The sequence below is a fragment of the Plodia interpunctella genome, chromosome 25, assembly GCF_027563975.2.
Source record: "Plodia interpunctella isolate USDA-ARS_2022_Savannah chromosome 25, ilPloInte3.2, whole genome shotgun sequence".
NCBI classification, from domain to species: domain Eukaryota; kingdom Metazoa; phylum Arthropoda; class Insecta; order Lepidoptera; family Pyralidae; genus Plodia; species Plodia interpunctella.
The window spans coordinates 6759244-6777100 of record NC_071318.1 but is presented as its reverse complement, the minus strand read 5'-3'; the positions used below and the strand labels follow the sequence as shown (position 1 = coordinate 6777100).

At 36.3% G+C, this 17857-nt stretch overlaps 2 protein-coding genes and 1 long non-coding RNA gene across 4 annotated transcripts in view; 1 reads left to right on the top strand and 2 right to left on the bottom strand.

Moving 5' to 3' along the window:
• The window catches only part of spz6 (spatzle 6), a 29333-nt gene extending 19303 nt beyond the window's left edge, over positions 1-10030 (top strand). Inside the window, exons 6-10 of the mRNA XM_053764067.2 lie at positions 5862-5973; positions 6173-6306; positions 7387-7495; positions 8021-8077; positions 8398-10030. Coding sequence (XP_053620042.1) covers positions 5862-5973; positions 6173-6306; positions 7387-7495; positions 8021-8077; positions 8398-8502 — 517 coding nt within the window. The 3' untranslated portion in view covers positions 8503-10030. The remainder of the gene's footprint in view (positions 1-5861; positions 5974-6172; positions 6307-7386; positions 7496-8020; positions 8078-8397) is intronic.
• On the bottom strand, positions 91-5456 carry LOC128680725 (uncharacterized). The gene is made up of 3 exons (XR_008405894.1): positions 5318-5456; positions 4534-4658; positions 91-106 (listed from the first exon to the last, which is right to left on the bottom strand). It is a non-coding gene; the product is annotated as an uncharacterized LOC128680725 (long non-coding RNA).
• On the bottom strand, positions 10027-16936 carry LOC128680723 (uncharacterized). 2 transcript variants are annotated; one of them, XM_053764069.1, is made up of 6 exons: positions 16783-16936; positions 13975-14187; positions 13013-13163; positions 11911-12079; positions 11138-11191; positions 10027-11053 (listed from the first exon to the last, which is right to left on the bottom strand). In XM_053764069.1, exons 1-6 carry the CDS (start codon positions 16797-16799, stop codon positions 10533-10535), a joined length of 1125 nt encoding a protein of 374 aa, XP_053620044.1. In that variant the 5' UTR covers positions 16800-16936; the 3' UTR covers positions 10027-10532. The 2 variants fall into 2 exon arrangements, with proteins under 2 accessions (XP_053620044.1, XP_053620045.1); XM_053764070.1 differs by having other exon boundaries at positions 14008-14187.
• Between the last annotated feature and the right edge of the window lie 921 nt (positions 16937-17857).

Sequence of the window (17857 nt, the reverse complement as noted above, 5' to 3'; positions counted from 1 at the left end):
ATTGAGGGGTGTCGGCGTCGTCTGCGAACAGGATGGACCCTCGCTCCTCGGTCCTTGGCTCTCGCTGTTCTAGCAGAGGCTTGCCTTTGACCGCGCGCTGTACTATCTGCAACGGAACGCAGGAGACATTAGCTCGATGCGAAAAGGGAGAAAATCAAAACTGCCTCAATACAATATTGTATGTATAGTATTGTGTCTACAACATACCACGTAGAACAAAAAATAGATACAGCATACTTGTCGTTATTTCCATTTCATACCACTACTTGCTTCCCGCGATGGAAAACATTGAGAGGACAACTGCACACTGGTTAACAATTTTGTTCAGTGTGTATGGGACTACTTGCCACCACATGTCGCAAGTTGTGTTAGATGCCTTAAGGCGACTTGAGTAAAATCTGAAGCCAAGCCTTATATACTTTTCTAAAAATTATTTATCTAAAGTGGCATATATTTGTCAAGGTCATTTTGTTATTTTTCGCTAAGAAAGGCGCCAGTGCGCGGTTAGATACAATCTTATTGTTACCAAGTACCACTTTAACCAATAAAACTTAACTAATCAAATAACTCCACTCCTAACTGCACATTACCTACATTCCGATAATTTGTTATCATAATCAACAGGTGGATCGATAAACTTCTAGGAAATATGAGAATAAGTACGAACTGGAAATGAACTAGAACCTATTATGACAAATGGTAAACACTCATCGTATGATCATAGATAACAATCAATATAATCTAATAAATGTATATACCTACTTATACATGTAGAAATCGGAATAGCACGGTACAGACAGACAAACGAGCGTGATGTAAAAATTTGCAAAGTTATGATACAAACGATCAAGTGCGAGTCGAACTCACGTGAAGAGAAATTTATACAATAGAGAGTTAAAATATCAGTATAATGTTTTTCAGTTTTAAAATATTAAGGTACATACCTAGTACACTTGTCCCAAACAAGGGCACACATCTTGTATAATAACACCAATCCGATTGCTTCATTTTTCTTTTTTTTTTTTTTCGTTATATAAATCCAGATAATAATGGAGCAGTCGTTATTGTGGACAAGATATTGATTGCATGTTCAATTCAAATAATGTATGACTTGACTTTGAAATTAATTTGTGTAAATTTTCTTTCTTCTTTTTACTGAATACAAAATAAGTATTCAACAAACAAATTATATACAGTTTTTTGTTTACGTTACATAAGCCATAATATTTTAATAATTGAATTGACAGAACAATGGTTACCACTTCCAAATATACAAAGTCAAGATTTTAATACACGTTATATTTTAAAAGAAAAATAATATTAAGCTGTGGTTAAATTTACAAAAATATAGCTTGACCTAATGTATTTTTTTGTTAAGATTTTTCTTCACCGTTTTTTATGACCTATTTTTTTTAACCTATTAATCTATTAATACTATCAAGTAGGGGCAACGCAAGTAAACTGATTCACACACTAAAGCTGGCTCGTTTATGAATAACTGGCAATGATAAAACGATAACTTATCGGTGTACAGTAGGCCTCTCGTCAATTTTCCCGTGGATATCTGTGCAGTAGTGATAGCGTCAAATTTGCAATGGATTTGAGTAGTTTCATAGTTTCATGTGTGTCGACTGTACAGTATGGATGGTGGTGCGATGTTGATAAGTAATACTTTCTTGATATAAATAACATCGATATGTGTCATACTCATGTTTAATTATTTTCTAAAAACTGTTTATCGGCAACGTAAAACTGGGCTCTCTCATGCAGATTAGTTAGAACAAAGGATGATATACGTCACTTATTGACGTCAAAAATGTATAAAAACTATGACTACTGCCGATGCGATGTTAAATGCAACATTAATCGTTTTTCTTGTATGATGTGTTTCTATAAGGAGCCTGACTGACTCCCATACTGCGAGGGGAATGTAATATATAGATTCAAGTCATCTGAAGGCATCTACTTGGCGCTAGATACGACTTCCGCCATCTAGCGGCAAGTAATCGCATACATAAATTAAAGTGAGTTTTCCGTCACCGTAAGCAAGTGGTGGTCTATGAACACTACTATAAACTAGTCAAGATTTTCAAAAAATAAATATAAATTAGAAAAGAAGAACTATTGAAAATTTAGTTTTATGGGATTGTGCCAGTTTTAAGAAAAAAGAGTTACAAGTATGATGATTTGACTCCAATAAAATCAAAGTATATTTAAATCATAATAATTATCACATCACGTTTGTTTCTTTATCTTTACCTAAATTTCTATATCAAAATAATGAATGATGACAACAGCTATCATGTAGGACAAGAAATAACTATTTTTGGTTCTATTTCATAGTTTGAATTTGAGGTAATTTGGTACACGAATAGAATTAAACCTAATATAATCCTTCTCTGCCTCTCTGAGTTTATCGCAAACAGATATATAGACAGACGCTGTATATCTGTTCGCGATAAACTCAAAAACTACTGCACGGATTTGATTCTGAGTTTATCGTGTTCAAATAGACGAGACAGGGGAATTTCTTAGAATTACATGAATGAATGAACGACAATTTTATCTGGCATGGTAATAGGATGATCTTTTTGGTATTCTTTAATCACTCCAGCTATCACAATAACGTGCATCACGAATGTGATATGATATCGATGACTAATGAGTGACATAGGTAAAATATATACCTAACAGACTTAATTTGAAGAATTACATTTAGTGAAATTAAATGAAGAATATGATCGGTCTTCTTTTTTCGCATGTGTTATCGTCAACGCTGGTGACAGAGTTTATTCAAGTCACCTAAAGGCATCTGATATGACTTCTAAGACTACCAAGTCACATCTATTGGCAAGTAGTCTTATATCCACATCTCTCACTATGTTTTCCTTCACCGGAAGCAAATGTCAATGAAAACTCGAATCGTGGTACGAATAGGATTCGAATCTGGGACCTTTCGATCATATGTCTTAACCATAAGACCACCGCTGCTTCATATGACCGGTTGGTAATAGAGACCAATATCCAATGAATTTAGATATTTTACGCCGTGTAGAGAATCTAAAGTATCATGTTTAAATTACAATACATCGTTTCGTCGTATCAATTTTGAAAAAGTCATAATATAGCCTCGAAGTTATTTAGTATCATGGACTGAATTTGAACTTATAGCTTAAGCTTTGATATAATTAACTAGCTGGGCTTCGCTTCCGTGGCAATTTCAAAAAATACTCCAAGCTGATATTTGTACCTGATATTTGTCCCAAATTTCATGCAAATCTGTTGAGTAGATTTTGCGTAATCGCAAAAATTTGATCAAAAAGGAGTTATGCAAAATCACTGCAAAATAAAACAGTATGCTAAAATAATGTTATGCCAAAGCACTTTTATGCCAATGTACATATGTTAGGAAAAACATAATTACTTATGCAAAACGAAAGGACCTCAATATATATTAACAATAAGCACTTCCTATTCTGTACAAGTATGCATGCTCTAGTGGATTACAGATTAGTTCTAATTAATTATGTTCTTTATTGTCTGTATTATGTTTGTGTGCCTTATGAATAAAAAAATACCTTTTTAAGGTGTCAAAATAATGTCCAAAATCCACAACTTCATTGAAACCAGAGCTCCAAATAATTATATCTCGTGTGTGAACGGTAAAAGTTTAAAAAAGACTGTGAAAACTACAATCTATCATGTACTAACTAACCTACATTTAACTATCTGATAGTTTAGAGTACGTCTGTCAGCGAAGGCTTAGCTATCTCCTGTTATCAAAGGTCACGCGGTGCTTTGAAGGTTTTATCTGTGTTTATGACACACTGGCTGCGCCTTATGACTTCACATGTTTGGGGAATTTTGGGATATCTTTCCCATGCTGTCAATAACATGTAGTCCCACTCTTAATTCAGACACTAAAACACAGATTTCAGAATTTTAGTAAAAAAATTTGGTTAAAAACTTGTTTTTTAGGGTGCGGTGTGAGCTCACTAGCGGTTTAATAATAATCATTTGCACATATTCTACATATATCTTATCTAATTGCAGTTAAAATACTACAGCAATTCAATTAAACACTGTTTACACATGTTTTACTTTTATTTAGGTACGGAAGGTACGAATCTCAAAAGGAAAAACGTGATTTAACCTCTGTCAAAAAAGGGAAGTATTGGTTGTGTAATATGCACTTATCTTTATTAACTGATAACCGCGACACTTTGTTAACTAATAATTTTATCATACATAGTATAAATTTTATGTTAAAATGTGTCTGTAAAGCCTAATTTCTATATAGATGGCCTGTTTTTAAAAATTAACACTTAATCTTAGTTGGATTCAATCATACCTCATTAATTTTAAAATTTTAAACAAGTTTGTGGATGTTCTTGAAGGAAACAAAAAAATGAAACTAGGTAGTTCATTTTTTGTTTCTTTGTATTTGTAGATTCCTACTTAAGAAATATTTCATTAACTGTTATCAAACACGCAAAACAAGATAGTAGTTTTCAAACTTGTATTAATTATTACCTTCTCAGCAGTCTTCTTGTCTGATGCTGGTCGGGACAGTGCCAGCAGCTTCTTGATGGTTTGGTTGGTTGTCTGCTCCTTCTGCTGCTTCTCTTTCACGGGTCTTTTGTACGGCTTCACTCCCCCTGGGGAAGTAGATGTATGTCACAACACAACAGTGCCTGTGAAGGTCTAATTTCTTATTATGCTTTGCTTTAACAGCTACAGTTAGAAGGAAACATTTTACCTTTAACTTGGTTTATTTTTCTAATATATTGTGGTGTGCCCAGATGCTCATAGATAAATGGATGTGCCAATAACTTAAATAAGATGCCCACTGTTATATTTTGCTAGCTTTCTTTTATTTTGGTAATTGACATGGATTAATTATATAGGCTCTCTATCATCATTGATAAGGTTTTATCATATCAAGAACTGTCACTGTTAATTTCAATAAACCAGTCTATGGTCAGTTTTCAGCTTTTAATTTTCTAGCTTTGGCCGTTGGTTCAAATTCCACACAATTCAATTCATTAAATCCAATATCTAATTACCTAAACAATATTCTCTATGTATTGTATGTTTTGTTAACATCATTATGGAATAATGTTGCATTTGCATGGAAAAAAATGCACTTTGCTCTTTGTTTCAATACAATGTACAAGGAAAACACATGTGCCGGCCGGCATGCCCACATTAATAGACATAATTAATAAAAATTTCAAACAATTCCTAGCTAGGTGGCTTTATAATCTACCACTACGAATCTAACACTGAATTACATAATTCTACAGCTACCACTTACAACTGTTACGGCAGAACAGACGTGCGCTTTATGTAATCTCGCGACAATCAACTTACTGCCAAGTGAATCTTATCGAGTCATAACCTACACTTAAGATTAAAATGACGCAATTTATTTGGACGAACCTTGACCTGCAGACGACTTCTTCCGCCCACCACGACGCTTGTCACGTACCTCAACTCCTTCTGTAAACAAATTCACTTTTTATTCCGCCCTAAAACTAAATTAAAACGTAAAAAGTAACGATGAAAGACGCAAATAAAACTGGTTATCTCACCTTCTTGGTCGACAAATTCCAAAGCCTGGCGAACTAGAGCTGCTGACATCTTTATATCGAAGACATTTATATTAATTTTCTTATTTTACACAAGAATTCTGCTACCTAGTTTTTGTAACCTAAAAATGTGGCTGTTAAAACTGTCACTGTCAAACGTCACATAAGCTTTTTAATCTTTTCTTTTGCGTTTTGTTTCTCAATTAAGTATATTAATTAAAATTAAATAGGTAAACACTTTATAAAGATTTTTTGGCTTTTTCTTTTCAGTTTTTGTATGCTGTACCGTGCTTTCAATGGCGATAGTGAGCCCAGCCCAGCACAAGGTGTCGAGAGACGCGAGGACCCAGGATCCAGGCCTCCTCATCCTCATAGATACGAGGTAAAAACCACAAATAATAGAACCACTTTGGTGTTCCACGGGTCAGAAAGGGATTTTTGATCCTTACTTTACTATTCTTACATTGTTCCATGGAATTAGTTGGTACTGACGAAGTACATACTTATGAAATCCATGCATTTTCCTTATACAGGTAACAAATGACAGTTTGCACAGGTACTAATGATTCTATTAATTCCAGGGCCCCCCCACACCCTGCCCGGCTCGAGTGGAGTACGCGACGCCAGTATTCGCGAGGAACTACCAGGGAGTGTGGAGATACGTCGTACAGATACCGTACGAGGGATACTTCACCCAGACCGTTGAAGTTACCAGGTATTAATTGTAATTACTACTTGATCTTGTCTAAGAGTTTGGTAGGTACCTAATCCAAGAGTAGTTTCTCTTTTCATATACTATTAGGATATATAAATCTGTTTTTATCTTTATTTACTTCTGAACATGGCACCAATTTCACCACAGTCTTAGTACCTAATCTTCATAGTCGTATTCCTCATGGCTGAGGGTCTTGGTCATTACGTGGAATTAAAGACACAACAACTTTCTCGGCATTAGTAATGGAGTGGTTTGCCATTGCCTTCTCCATTTCACACACAAGTTAATAATCAACCAGTGTGCAGGTTTCCTCACGATGTTTTCCTTCACCGGAAGCATATACATGAGTCAGATTGGTATATAAACTCATGTGGCACGAGTAGGATTCGAACCTGGGACCTTTCGATCCACAAACGAGCGTCTTAACCATAACACCACCATCGCTTTATACTTAGTACCTAATACAACTTTACTAAGCAAACTTTTTGTTATTTCATTATTTTCTGTGTCTGTACAACTTTATTTACAAGAAGTAAATAAAGTTTCTTTCTTTTTTTACTTCCGTGATAAAATAGCAGAATAAAAGCTAGTTTCATTGCTTTAAAAAATTTTTAGGCGTTATATTATACCAAGAATTTGGAACTCTTAAAATGCTGTCATGCGTTAAAATATAACGAAATATTTTAACGTTAATTTTTCCCCGTTTCTTCTCTTATCGCTATTTCTAAATTTCTATTACCTACTTATTTAATTTACATTTAAGTAAATTATTCCTAAGCCGGCTATACAGCTAAACGTGTTCATCGAGTTTCGCAACTCATGATTCAGATTCAAGACATGATACTGTATCAAATGTTTCTTTTTCTTCTATATGAGCGGAATCGAAGAAAGATGTAGTTTTCCCTGTCTGAGTTTGTTCATTTATAGAAAAATCCCAAAGTTTTACAGGTTACACCCGTGCGTGTTTCAACGCACGGGTGTTATAATGTGGTTTATTCTGCTATATATAACAGATATTGCGCCGACCCTAGATAATAGGTAGGTAAGGCAGATGATGATTATTCTGCTATGTGTTTGCAGATGCATGCAGTCTCGCTGCCACTACCTGGAAGGCGGATGTCTGAGCTCCCCGCGCTGGGTTTCGCTGCTGGTGGCCGAGCTCCACTACCCGCAGCAGCAGAACTTCCAGGTGAGACTCTACTCTACTATATGTGACTTTGATTTATGTAGATACTACTGGGTTGATCGCAGGAGTTCCTATAAGATTATTTTCACCTTGAAGATGTGAAAAGTAGTACGTTACTTACTTCTTTACAAGCAATAATGTCCCTTCTGGCTTGATAGTCTTGAGGTCGTTTCGAAGTGTTAATAGTTTGAAAAGTTTCAGACAGAATATCAGATACTTAGTCTCTTAAGTGTTTATTCATAACTATGTTTCTGCAGGACTAAGAGCAGTAACTAACATGAAACATAAGACATGTAGCACTTCATTGCGTCCACACGTTGTCACTTTTTTTTGACAAGATGCGTACACGATATGGGAAAAGTGCATGGATGTTAGTAACGTCCTACCTGTTTGTTTTTTCTTGTAGGATCTGTCTTCTGTGTTTCTGGTAGGATCTGCGCAAGCAAGAGAGAGAGAAATCAAGCATCAGTCATGTTGATTTTCTAACTTAAAAATGCTAAGTGTTGATTGTGATGTGTGCGCGCGCAGGAGCCGGCGCCGGCGGACGCGGCGTGCGACGGCCGCGACGAGCTCGGCTGCTTCCAGGTTTGTGCGCTCGTTCTGTACTCGCTGTGAAGGGGGAAAGGAAAGAAGAATAGCCTTCGTGGCAATTCATGGATCAGTTGAAAAAATGGCAAGGGTCATGTCGTATAGAAAGGTAAAATCGATGGCTGAGGATAGATATAATGGTTCACTGCTGAGGTATAAAAATCGATGATCTATTCATCATTTTGAAGTGGAATTCAAGCAGACCAGCTACACTATAACGGCAAAAGTTGTTCAGCCTAATAAATAATTTTACTTATTTCATAGTTTAGATTATCTTTTATGTAATATACCCAAACCACCAACGTTGCTGTGTCCAGGTGCGCCTGTACTACGACTGGTTCCTGGTCCCGGGCTCGTGCAAGTGCTGGCGGCCCGACTACTTCGCCAAGTACGTGCGCCGCGCGCACGGCGCTGATCTATAACGTATTCATACTGTACTCGTATCATTTAATCACTGCTGGATTAGGCCTGCACCGAGCAAAGAAGTCATCAGACAAGAAAAGCTTTTGAAGGTGCGATGCAGCATCAAATATAAACATACTATTGCGAAGGGGCATTTAAATAGCTAGAGAATAAATGTTAACTTTTGCGATATATCCGGCATATAAGTTATATCTAATCCACCATATATGGTGAACAGAAGTATATTGAGGGCCTACTGAATACCCTCTAGTACAGTGCTCTCTCGATCAATTTATATGAGACTTGTCGATTATAATTAGTTGAAAACTAATCGAAATTCCTGTATTGCAACTTAAATTTTGATTTGTCACTCTTAAATAGCCTCATGAATAAAAATGGGGATAATTGCACACAATATTACCTATTTATGCCGTTTTCTACTAAAATAAATATTTTTCGCTAATAACTATATTTGAGATTTATTATTTGAAGATAAAATACGTCATCCTAAAGCAGTCTCATAATTTCCGCGCGGAATGAACACCCTTAAAAATGTCATCAATATAATAAAATAGCGTGAACGATTTTTTAATTTAACATGAATTTCAAAAAACTTTGGATAAATTTAACTTTTACTCCAAAATCGCATGGAATTTAATTGGATTTCTAATGAAATAAAGATGACTGTTATTTTGTATTAAGCGTTAGTTGTATGAATATTGATAAAATTTTTGACATGGGTGCCTATTTATTTAAAATAAAAAAATACCTATATTTTTTTTCTATGCACACAAATCAGTGTTAGTCAGTATCAGTTATTCAGTGTCAGTGTGTTTTAGTCTAAATTGTCTACGTAAAATGTTATATTGCAATTCATTAACAAGGTGCTATCTAAAGTTGTTATGTAACGAAGACTGTAGGATACAATGTAAGGTATTGTAATCACTATTTCTAATATAAGTAGGTATTTATAGACCAAAACTTTATATTTAATGAAAGGAGAAAAGAGATCTCTTATGATTTTAACAAGTATTTTATAGTTACATATTTGAAATATAATTTAAAAGCACCTATTAATAAACGTTTAATTAGGACAAACAGAAAGATACGACTGGCGCATAAATAATACAAAGTACTCCAGTTAACATCAAAGTTGATTTATATATATTGTTAACTGTAATTAGTAAATTCGATAGATTGTAGAGCTGTGTTGTACTACTGATAGCATTGTAGAACATTTATTTGTGTAACATTTGAGTTGTTTGTATCATACGCCAGTTGTATCCTAGTTAAATTAAATTTATTATGAAATTAAGTTTCATTTTATGAAACTTTTAAATTAGGGTTCAGTTGTGAATGTGTCCTCCTAATTATGAGAAAATACTTGTATAAAATATACTTTTTTAAATTTAATTAATTAATTTGCTTTGAGCTCAAAGTGCATTTATTATTTATATACGAATGAACATTGATATAAGGCTTGTTACATGTAACTAGTATAGGATTTTATTTATTGATGTAGGTAAAATAAATAAAACAAAAAATAAATATGTTTTTTATTTAAAAATAATTAATCATATCAAGGATTGATATGGGAATTGAAGACGAAATTAAAAAGGAGATTAATGATAATAATATAATAATTTATAAGAGCTGTGGGTTGCGTGTTGTGGGACATACGTACCTACTGTATCGATGTACTTTGTTGCAATATTTCTATTATATAGTCTTATATGTACTCATCTCGCTAATATTGCTTATAATGTTATGTATTTCAGACAAAGTTAAAACTATTTTGTCTACATATCTATGATAGCTACATCTAATTTCAGGTGGTCTGTGACTTCTACAGCTACTATGGTGTCAAAAGGTTATGACTACAAAATTACAAAAATCATCTAAATACTAGTTACTTACTTATAATTTATTACAGGCGTGGGTCTATAGCGCATCTCACATTATACTTTCAGAGATCAAATTCTGGTCTAAGACGAAAATAACGTATAAAAATACCGTTACTATAGTCACGTAAATCAGCCCATTAATATGGTTATACTTGAAGACTTAATCTATCAGGTACATTAGTCAATCCTGACTCACTAATGTTTACGACACATTCAATATTAATATTTCTCTGAGTATTATTTTCATTTAAATCAACATTTTCCCTTTCTATAACCCTACCATTTTCGAACACCAATTCTGTTTTAGAATTGTCACAACCATCATTTTCTTTGGCGGAGTTGTCTGCATTTTGGATGTCGACGTCAGGTGTGCTACTGCATTGGCCGGTATCAAGTCTGTTTAGAAAGGTACTTTGTCTGTTCAAGAAATGTACAGAAGGTACTCCGTCTCTTGGGTTAGAATATGTGACGTAACAGGCTGAGTAAGGTGGCGGTGGATCTTCTGGAGCAATAAATTTATTGTTGGCAGTTTCTTCACCAATGGCACACTCGGAGTATGGTGGCGGGAGGTCATTGCTCGTAGTGTCCTGGTTGCTCTCAGATTGGAAGCCTTGGGAGTTTTCCATGCGCGGTGTCAATGTCACATCTAGATCATTCCCGTGTCGATCTGGAAACATGAAACGTTTTAGATTTAATAAAACCACATCCTAATAAATTGTTGTCAAATGCTGTAGTATTTCAATAAACTTACGGCTAGTTGCGAGGACATTCGGCGTCGGCCACTCTTGGGATTGTCGTCTTCTATCTGAAAATGATAATAAAAAGTTTAAAATATCTTATCTTACTTAAAACACCTCTTGAAATTTAAGTCGCAGTTACAACATAAGTAACCATGGCGGGCAAATAACATTTTTATCCGGTCGAAAGAGACTGAATGAAGACATTTGTAACCAACTCTACGAAGAAGCATTCATGTGTATGCACTGAAGATGTTTTACTTACTGTCAAACAAATTTGAAAGCCCTACGTCAATAAATTAATGTTGAAGCACTGTAGTACTTGATCAAGTTGTTGCAAGCCACGTCCAAAGTTGTTATGGCGCGAGTAACCCTACCACACTAAGCTGCTTTTGCAACGATCAAAGTACATCCTTAGTCTATTGATGACTTTCGAGATGGCCAAAGGGCCTCCGAAACAGGAGAGTGCCGGTGTTATTCCGTTTAGTTCGCCAGCTGACAGCCCCCAATCAACATTATCTATATCTCGGTTTCTTACTTTTTTCCTCTCGAGAAAGACGAGTTTTGCAAATAGCTCCCAGTGCTTGTATCGAGGGCCAGAGCAGACAATGTCTCACCTCGACTCGCTCACCATTTGCACGCATATCATCTCTGACACCAAGCCAGCTCTTTTTGGTTTTGCACCTTCTGCCTGGACCAGGCGAGAGCGGGAATGCCAAACATTTATTCTCGACGTAATTCCGGTCTACGTAAGACGGCCACAGATGTTTATTGAAATGATACTAACTCTTAAACAGCTTGCAGTGCATACACTTCTCTAGCGCTCGGACTAGTAGAACAAGAGCGACCAACACGAGTAAGGCGCCCGCCCACGCGCGCGCTGTTTCCCAGTGGTTGTAACGACGGTCCAGGTTTATACCCGCTGGTGCCATAGGAATAGGCTCCAGGCGCAAATGCTGAAAGGAAAAAATATTTTCAAAAGTTATATGATTTGAATAATTTATGCCGAAACATTGCAATGAGAAAAAAAAACCAACAATGAAGGTACGTCGAATCTATCAAAATTCGGTGAAGTGTTTGCGGATAGCGTGTTATAGCCGGCATAAGGGCTCTAGCGGGCTCAAGCCAAAAACAAGTGACCTATTTGTTAAAAACATGTACAACACAACACGTTAGACCACCTGAATCATTTTAATTGATTCCTCATATCTTACATAAGCAATTCGTAACGGAACGGCGTTCGTGTATCACAGCCCGCCAATTATATGCACAGCGATTGAGTCACGCTTGTGGCAGTCATAACGCTCCATTTGTCGTTCAGTTGATGAAATAACTATCTAGGTAGTATGATTATTCTAGAAGATTTATAGAAATTTAATTAATCAATGGTTTCATTTATTTCTTCGACCAACACAATAATACCTATACCTACTGTCATTTTTATATATTTGTTACTTCGTTGTATTTAAGCCTTCCTAAGCAGCAATAAAGAAACTCTGAGAGAGTTGTTACTCTTATTATTTTTTAAAATTATTATTTTAAAATCAATATAATATGTACCTAACAGGAAAATGTATGTTTCAGCTGATTTTTTTGCATATTCGGTGTCGCTCCCGTACGAAAAGTTGTTCAGTATCATGGACTGAGCATGTAGGTATAAAAAAATAATAATATAATCACCCTGTATATTACTCAAATACTAATAATTTTATTCCGAAATCAGAGGTACTTTTTCACGTCAAATTTTATCTAATAGATATAGCAAGTAATCGGAAAGACTTTGTGAATCGGAACGACTACTTCTGAGAAGAAATGCCGAAAAAAACGCGTTTCAACAGTGTTGGTTATTCATGTTATTGCTTCAGTTCACTCTTGTGAACCCATTGTACCTTCAAGTCTGGCAGCTTCCAGTCATCTCCTCCGAACAACCCGAAGCCTTTCCCTGCGCCCGCGGGTGGAGTCGCGGGCGGCCACGAGCCCTCCTGGTAGCTGTCCCCCGTGGAGCGCTGGCCGGCTGCGTTCAGTCTGGCGATGTGCGATCTGTTTTCAATTAAATTAATGTCATTACATTATACCTATCTAGTAATAACATGTTTTTAATAAGGTACTTAGTTTGTGTATAAAATAAAACGTATATATGCATAATGAAAGACGATAATCAATGTCACTTTAATTGATAATTTTTATTTGAAGTATCATTTAGTATTTTTGTCATTAAAGTATATACTAAACAAAACAAATAGAAACAAAACGCTCGGCTGTCATATAAGACCGTTTTGATACATGGAAACAAAGTATGTGATTTGACCACGGAATTAGTTACCAGTGACGAAGTAGGTACGTACTAATTCCATTGATTTGACGTGACGCATGATCTTTCATCACCATCACTACTACACATCGACATCTAAGCTACACTACGTACATTTAAATGAAGCGTTTTCCCGGTTCATTGGCCATTGAGGAGCATCGGAGCCCAGGGTCCACTTTCCTACTTTTTCGTCTCCACTTCGCACGGTCGTCGGCCCGAATCATTCTCTCAGCCAATCCCTCATTGAAAACACTTCAGTTGTCTATCAGCTATAAAGGCATTTGTCCCTTAGTCACCTCTTACGAGATCCACGGGAGGATACGGAGTGATCCTATTCTTGGTCGTACTCACGGTGTAGTAGTTACGAGGCGACTAAGCGAAATATAGCCTTGGTAGCCGATGGACAACAAGGAGCGGTGACGTCAAGCAGGTTATAAAATCACAACTGAATGAAATATTTCGCTTCGGTTTCGTTCACTCACCAGCGATATAGAACCGAGAACGAGAACGATAGAGAGAGAGAGAGGTGATACCACTCACTGGATCACATTCCTCAAATTCTTGGGAACATACACGGCGAACCCCTGCCCAGGCAGTGGATGCCAGTCGACGTCCAGGCCCCCAGAGTCGTGCAGGCTGAAGCGAGCCAGGTCCTGCAGCGTCAGCCGGAAGCGCCTGCGGTTGTAGCGGTCGAGGAACTGGTGGCGCGCGTCCCAGCCCGGCCACGGCCACGGCCGGGGTGTGGGGTGCACCCTGTAATTATGACATTGAACAGTTACTTTTGCGCGCTAGACTACTGTGGATGAGAATTATATCTATACTAGTCGTTGCCCGCGTCTAGATTAGCTCTCCAAGTATCTCCACACTAAAACTCACCGTTGCTCTGTTTTGACGTGAAAGATGGACAAACAATTACAAACGGACTTTCACATTTATAATATTAGTATGTATATGGACTAGCGACTTGGCCCGGCTTCGCATGGGGTCAATTTATTGATTGTGAAAAGTGAATTAAAATCCGTTGCATAGAAGAAAGACTAGAAACACATGCGGAGGGCTGCTTTGGCTTTTAACTTGCAATGTATGTTCAATACATTGAGCTGAAATTGTGTACACACGTTTAGTTTGGATGACAATGCATTATTATGATAAGCATGACCTCCAGGCACGGCTCCCGATAAGGGAACTTTTCAACGGTTTACTGGACGGACATTATATTTTTGGTGTGACAAATGCATGCAGAATGCATTAAGATATCTCTCTGACAACAACAATAGCTTGTGTCAAAAATGTAATTTTTGTTAAAATATTATTTGTACTATGTAGTGATGTTACAGCAACACACAGACCATATGGTCTGTGTAGGAATATTAGCTTTTATAATAATTAGGAATTTGAGTGCATATGACCTGAATCTATTCTGATGGAAAGTAGAGATAAGGTCTAAGGTGATACACACGAGTTCAAATATATTGAGCTATAGTATTTACCCCTATATTATAGGATTGGGGATTACCCCAATCCTATAATATAGGGGTGAATACTATTCGATATCAATCGATGCGGGCGAAATAACTTCTGAACTAGAAATGAAGTGGAACCATAACGTGTGACTAACCGTTCAAGTGAAGAGGTCATTAGTCGTACAGCCATTGGCATTTAGGTAACTAGGTACAGTTTATAAATAGTATGCAGTAGTTTGTAGCATTAATAATTATATTAATATTTCCGAAAATAGAATTTAATACTGAAAAAACTGAGGATAGTGGTTTTAAAACACATTTTTTAGACACATGAATATACTATATGTACACCACACCGAAAATACTTTTATACTTATACATGACGTATAGTTCGGTCTGGATGCAACCACAGTTGAACCACAGCGACTGCAAGGTTGTTGAAACGTCAGCAACATTAAATAAGAAAGGTTCCTGCTGCGTCACGTTAATATATATAATGCAAACTCATGATTTCGTGTCAGTTTCATCATCATTAAATCAAGAGTATGTTTCCTGTATGGTATTCGCACCCACGACCTCCGATACGACGTCGTCTAGTCCATACACCTTCTCGATAAGGCCCTGATAGAGTAACCTCCGCAGTGGTCGCTTGACCTCACCCAGATATTCTAACGAACATTTAGAGTTCATTTCCCTAATAAGAAAACGACTCGTTCTTAGATATATTATTCGACGCCCGCCCCGGCTTCGCTTGGGATGCTATCGCCCATCAGGCAAAAACAACTGGATGAAATTTGATGCGGTTTTCACATTTGTATAGGGAATAGTCCAACTTAAAATCATAAGTTTCATCGCGATAGAACTCGACATATATTTTTTTTAAACATACCTTATTATATTTACAATAATAAATCATTAGCGGACGCACGAAATTCATTTCTGGATAAACGATTTGATTTGAACTTGAAATATTCAATGCATTAGAGAATTGCGGTCTAAGTGATTAGAATCCAACCAATGCTAGCTGCATTGGTTCGCAGGTTCCACTCCGAAATTTGTTTACAAGGACGCATATTAAATGCGTACCGAAAACTACAAATAATAGACGAAATATGGTCTTTAATTCTATGTAATAAAGGTTATAATCAATTTCTTAACTGATATTGTATAATTGTTTGCACGTCAGAAATGACTAAGTGTGTAAAACTTAATTTTCAACCATTATCAGTACCTATGCACCACATTTAACGCAATAAATTTCATTCATATGTAGATTCTTATATTTCGTCTAGCTAAAAGTAGTTATAAAATGCTTTTAGCACCCTTTGTACCATAATAATAATAAAAATTGGTTTGTATTAAATAAATAAACATTGATAGGGGAGTATTAATAAAGGTTATCTAAATAAATGTACCATCCGTTTCATTTCAACAAAATTCTTACGAGAAACTGCACAAAAAATTGGATCAATTTTGCTGCGGTGTTTGTTTGCGACAGCGGCGTATTGATACCAACTACTATATATATATATATATATAGCTGTCTTTAGAGTTATTGCCGTGTGTTCACCCGTCTGGCATTTATAGGGCAATGCTGTTAAACGAGTTACAGTGTTTTTGAAGACACAGAATTTTTCCTTGTTCAGGCACACCAAACAAACAAATTGCCAAAATTTAACTCGATTCTTTCGATAACTTTTGATTTTTACCATATGTGAGACAGAAATCAAAAACATTTTTTCTTCAACGTCTTTTGTTTCTCAGCATTGCTCGTCCCAAAATCCTGTTTGTAGCTTTGAACATTATATAGGTAGGTATATCTCTATGAGCCGTGAAAGACAACTTCTGATGGCAACTTGAACCCTTTTGCTTCTAAACGACTTACCTGATCTTCACCTCCATCTCAACAATCCATCGCACCAGACACACAAAACAGTAAGTTGTAACAATTTCACAGTTCGCAGAGACCAGCTCGCATTATCGATATCAACAAACTGCGGGCGTCGACGGCGCATGCGCGGTGGGGGGAGGTTAAGGTACAGTTGTGAACGGGACTGCAAGCAACAACGGCAATGCAACTTAGTTTGCCGTTCTGTTTCATAACTTTTTTATGGTTCAGGGTAACAAACTAGCGGGTAGCGGGTATCTGAAAGTAAGTGCCCCGGAAAATATTTTAGTTTGAGCTGTATCGAAGCAGAGATGAGGTTTAAGATGTTACACGTAAGCACAAACAATGCATATTCACTCTTGCCTTAGACTTGGGAAATATCTGTGCGGGGAGAGAATTCCAGTTCTCAGCAATTCGCATTAGCGAAAGCAATAGTGTTATCATGATAGTACCTAATAAGTATTATATAAGTTTCTCCAAAATTTAACTCTAAATTTCTAGGTTAAACTAAATATAAAAATAGGTCTACATGACGTTCAGCGACGCGCCGTTTAATGTCGGAGCGGATTGGTGGAAGTAATCGGGAAAGCGCTAAGATGAGAGACAGAAAGAGAAAGAAAATTGAGAACAAGAATAAATATTAATTCAGAAACGAAATTTATATACACATACATATATATATGAATGTTGTTGATAGCAGAACGGTGCCTTAAACTAAAACCCAGTCTTAGTTTTTAATTTAAACTGATTGAGCAACTACACAACTATTTAATGTAAACACGAAATTATGTAAGTATTTTATGAACTTTTGGTAAACTTTTGGTATTTCACAGAAGTAATTACTGATTTTTATGACTCGTGTTCTGATTCTGACTACGAGCCATGCCCCATTGTTTAGTTGCGCTCCGTTGTCCAGCACGATGACTTCCGTCGACGGAACAGCGTTGAAATGGTATAAATTTCAGTCATTAAGTTTATAAATAAATCAGTCATTCATTCATTCATTCATTCAATCAATCATTCATTCTGTATAAATTATTTGAAAAAAAAATTTCAAATAATTTATACAGAA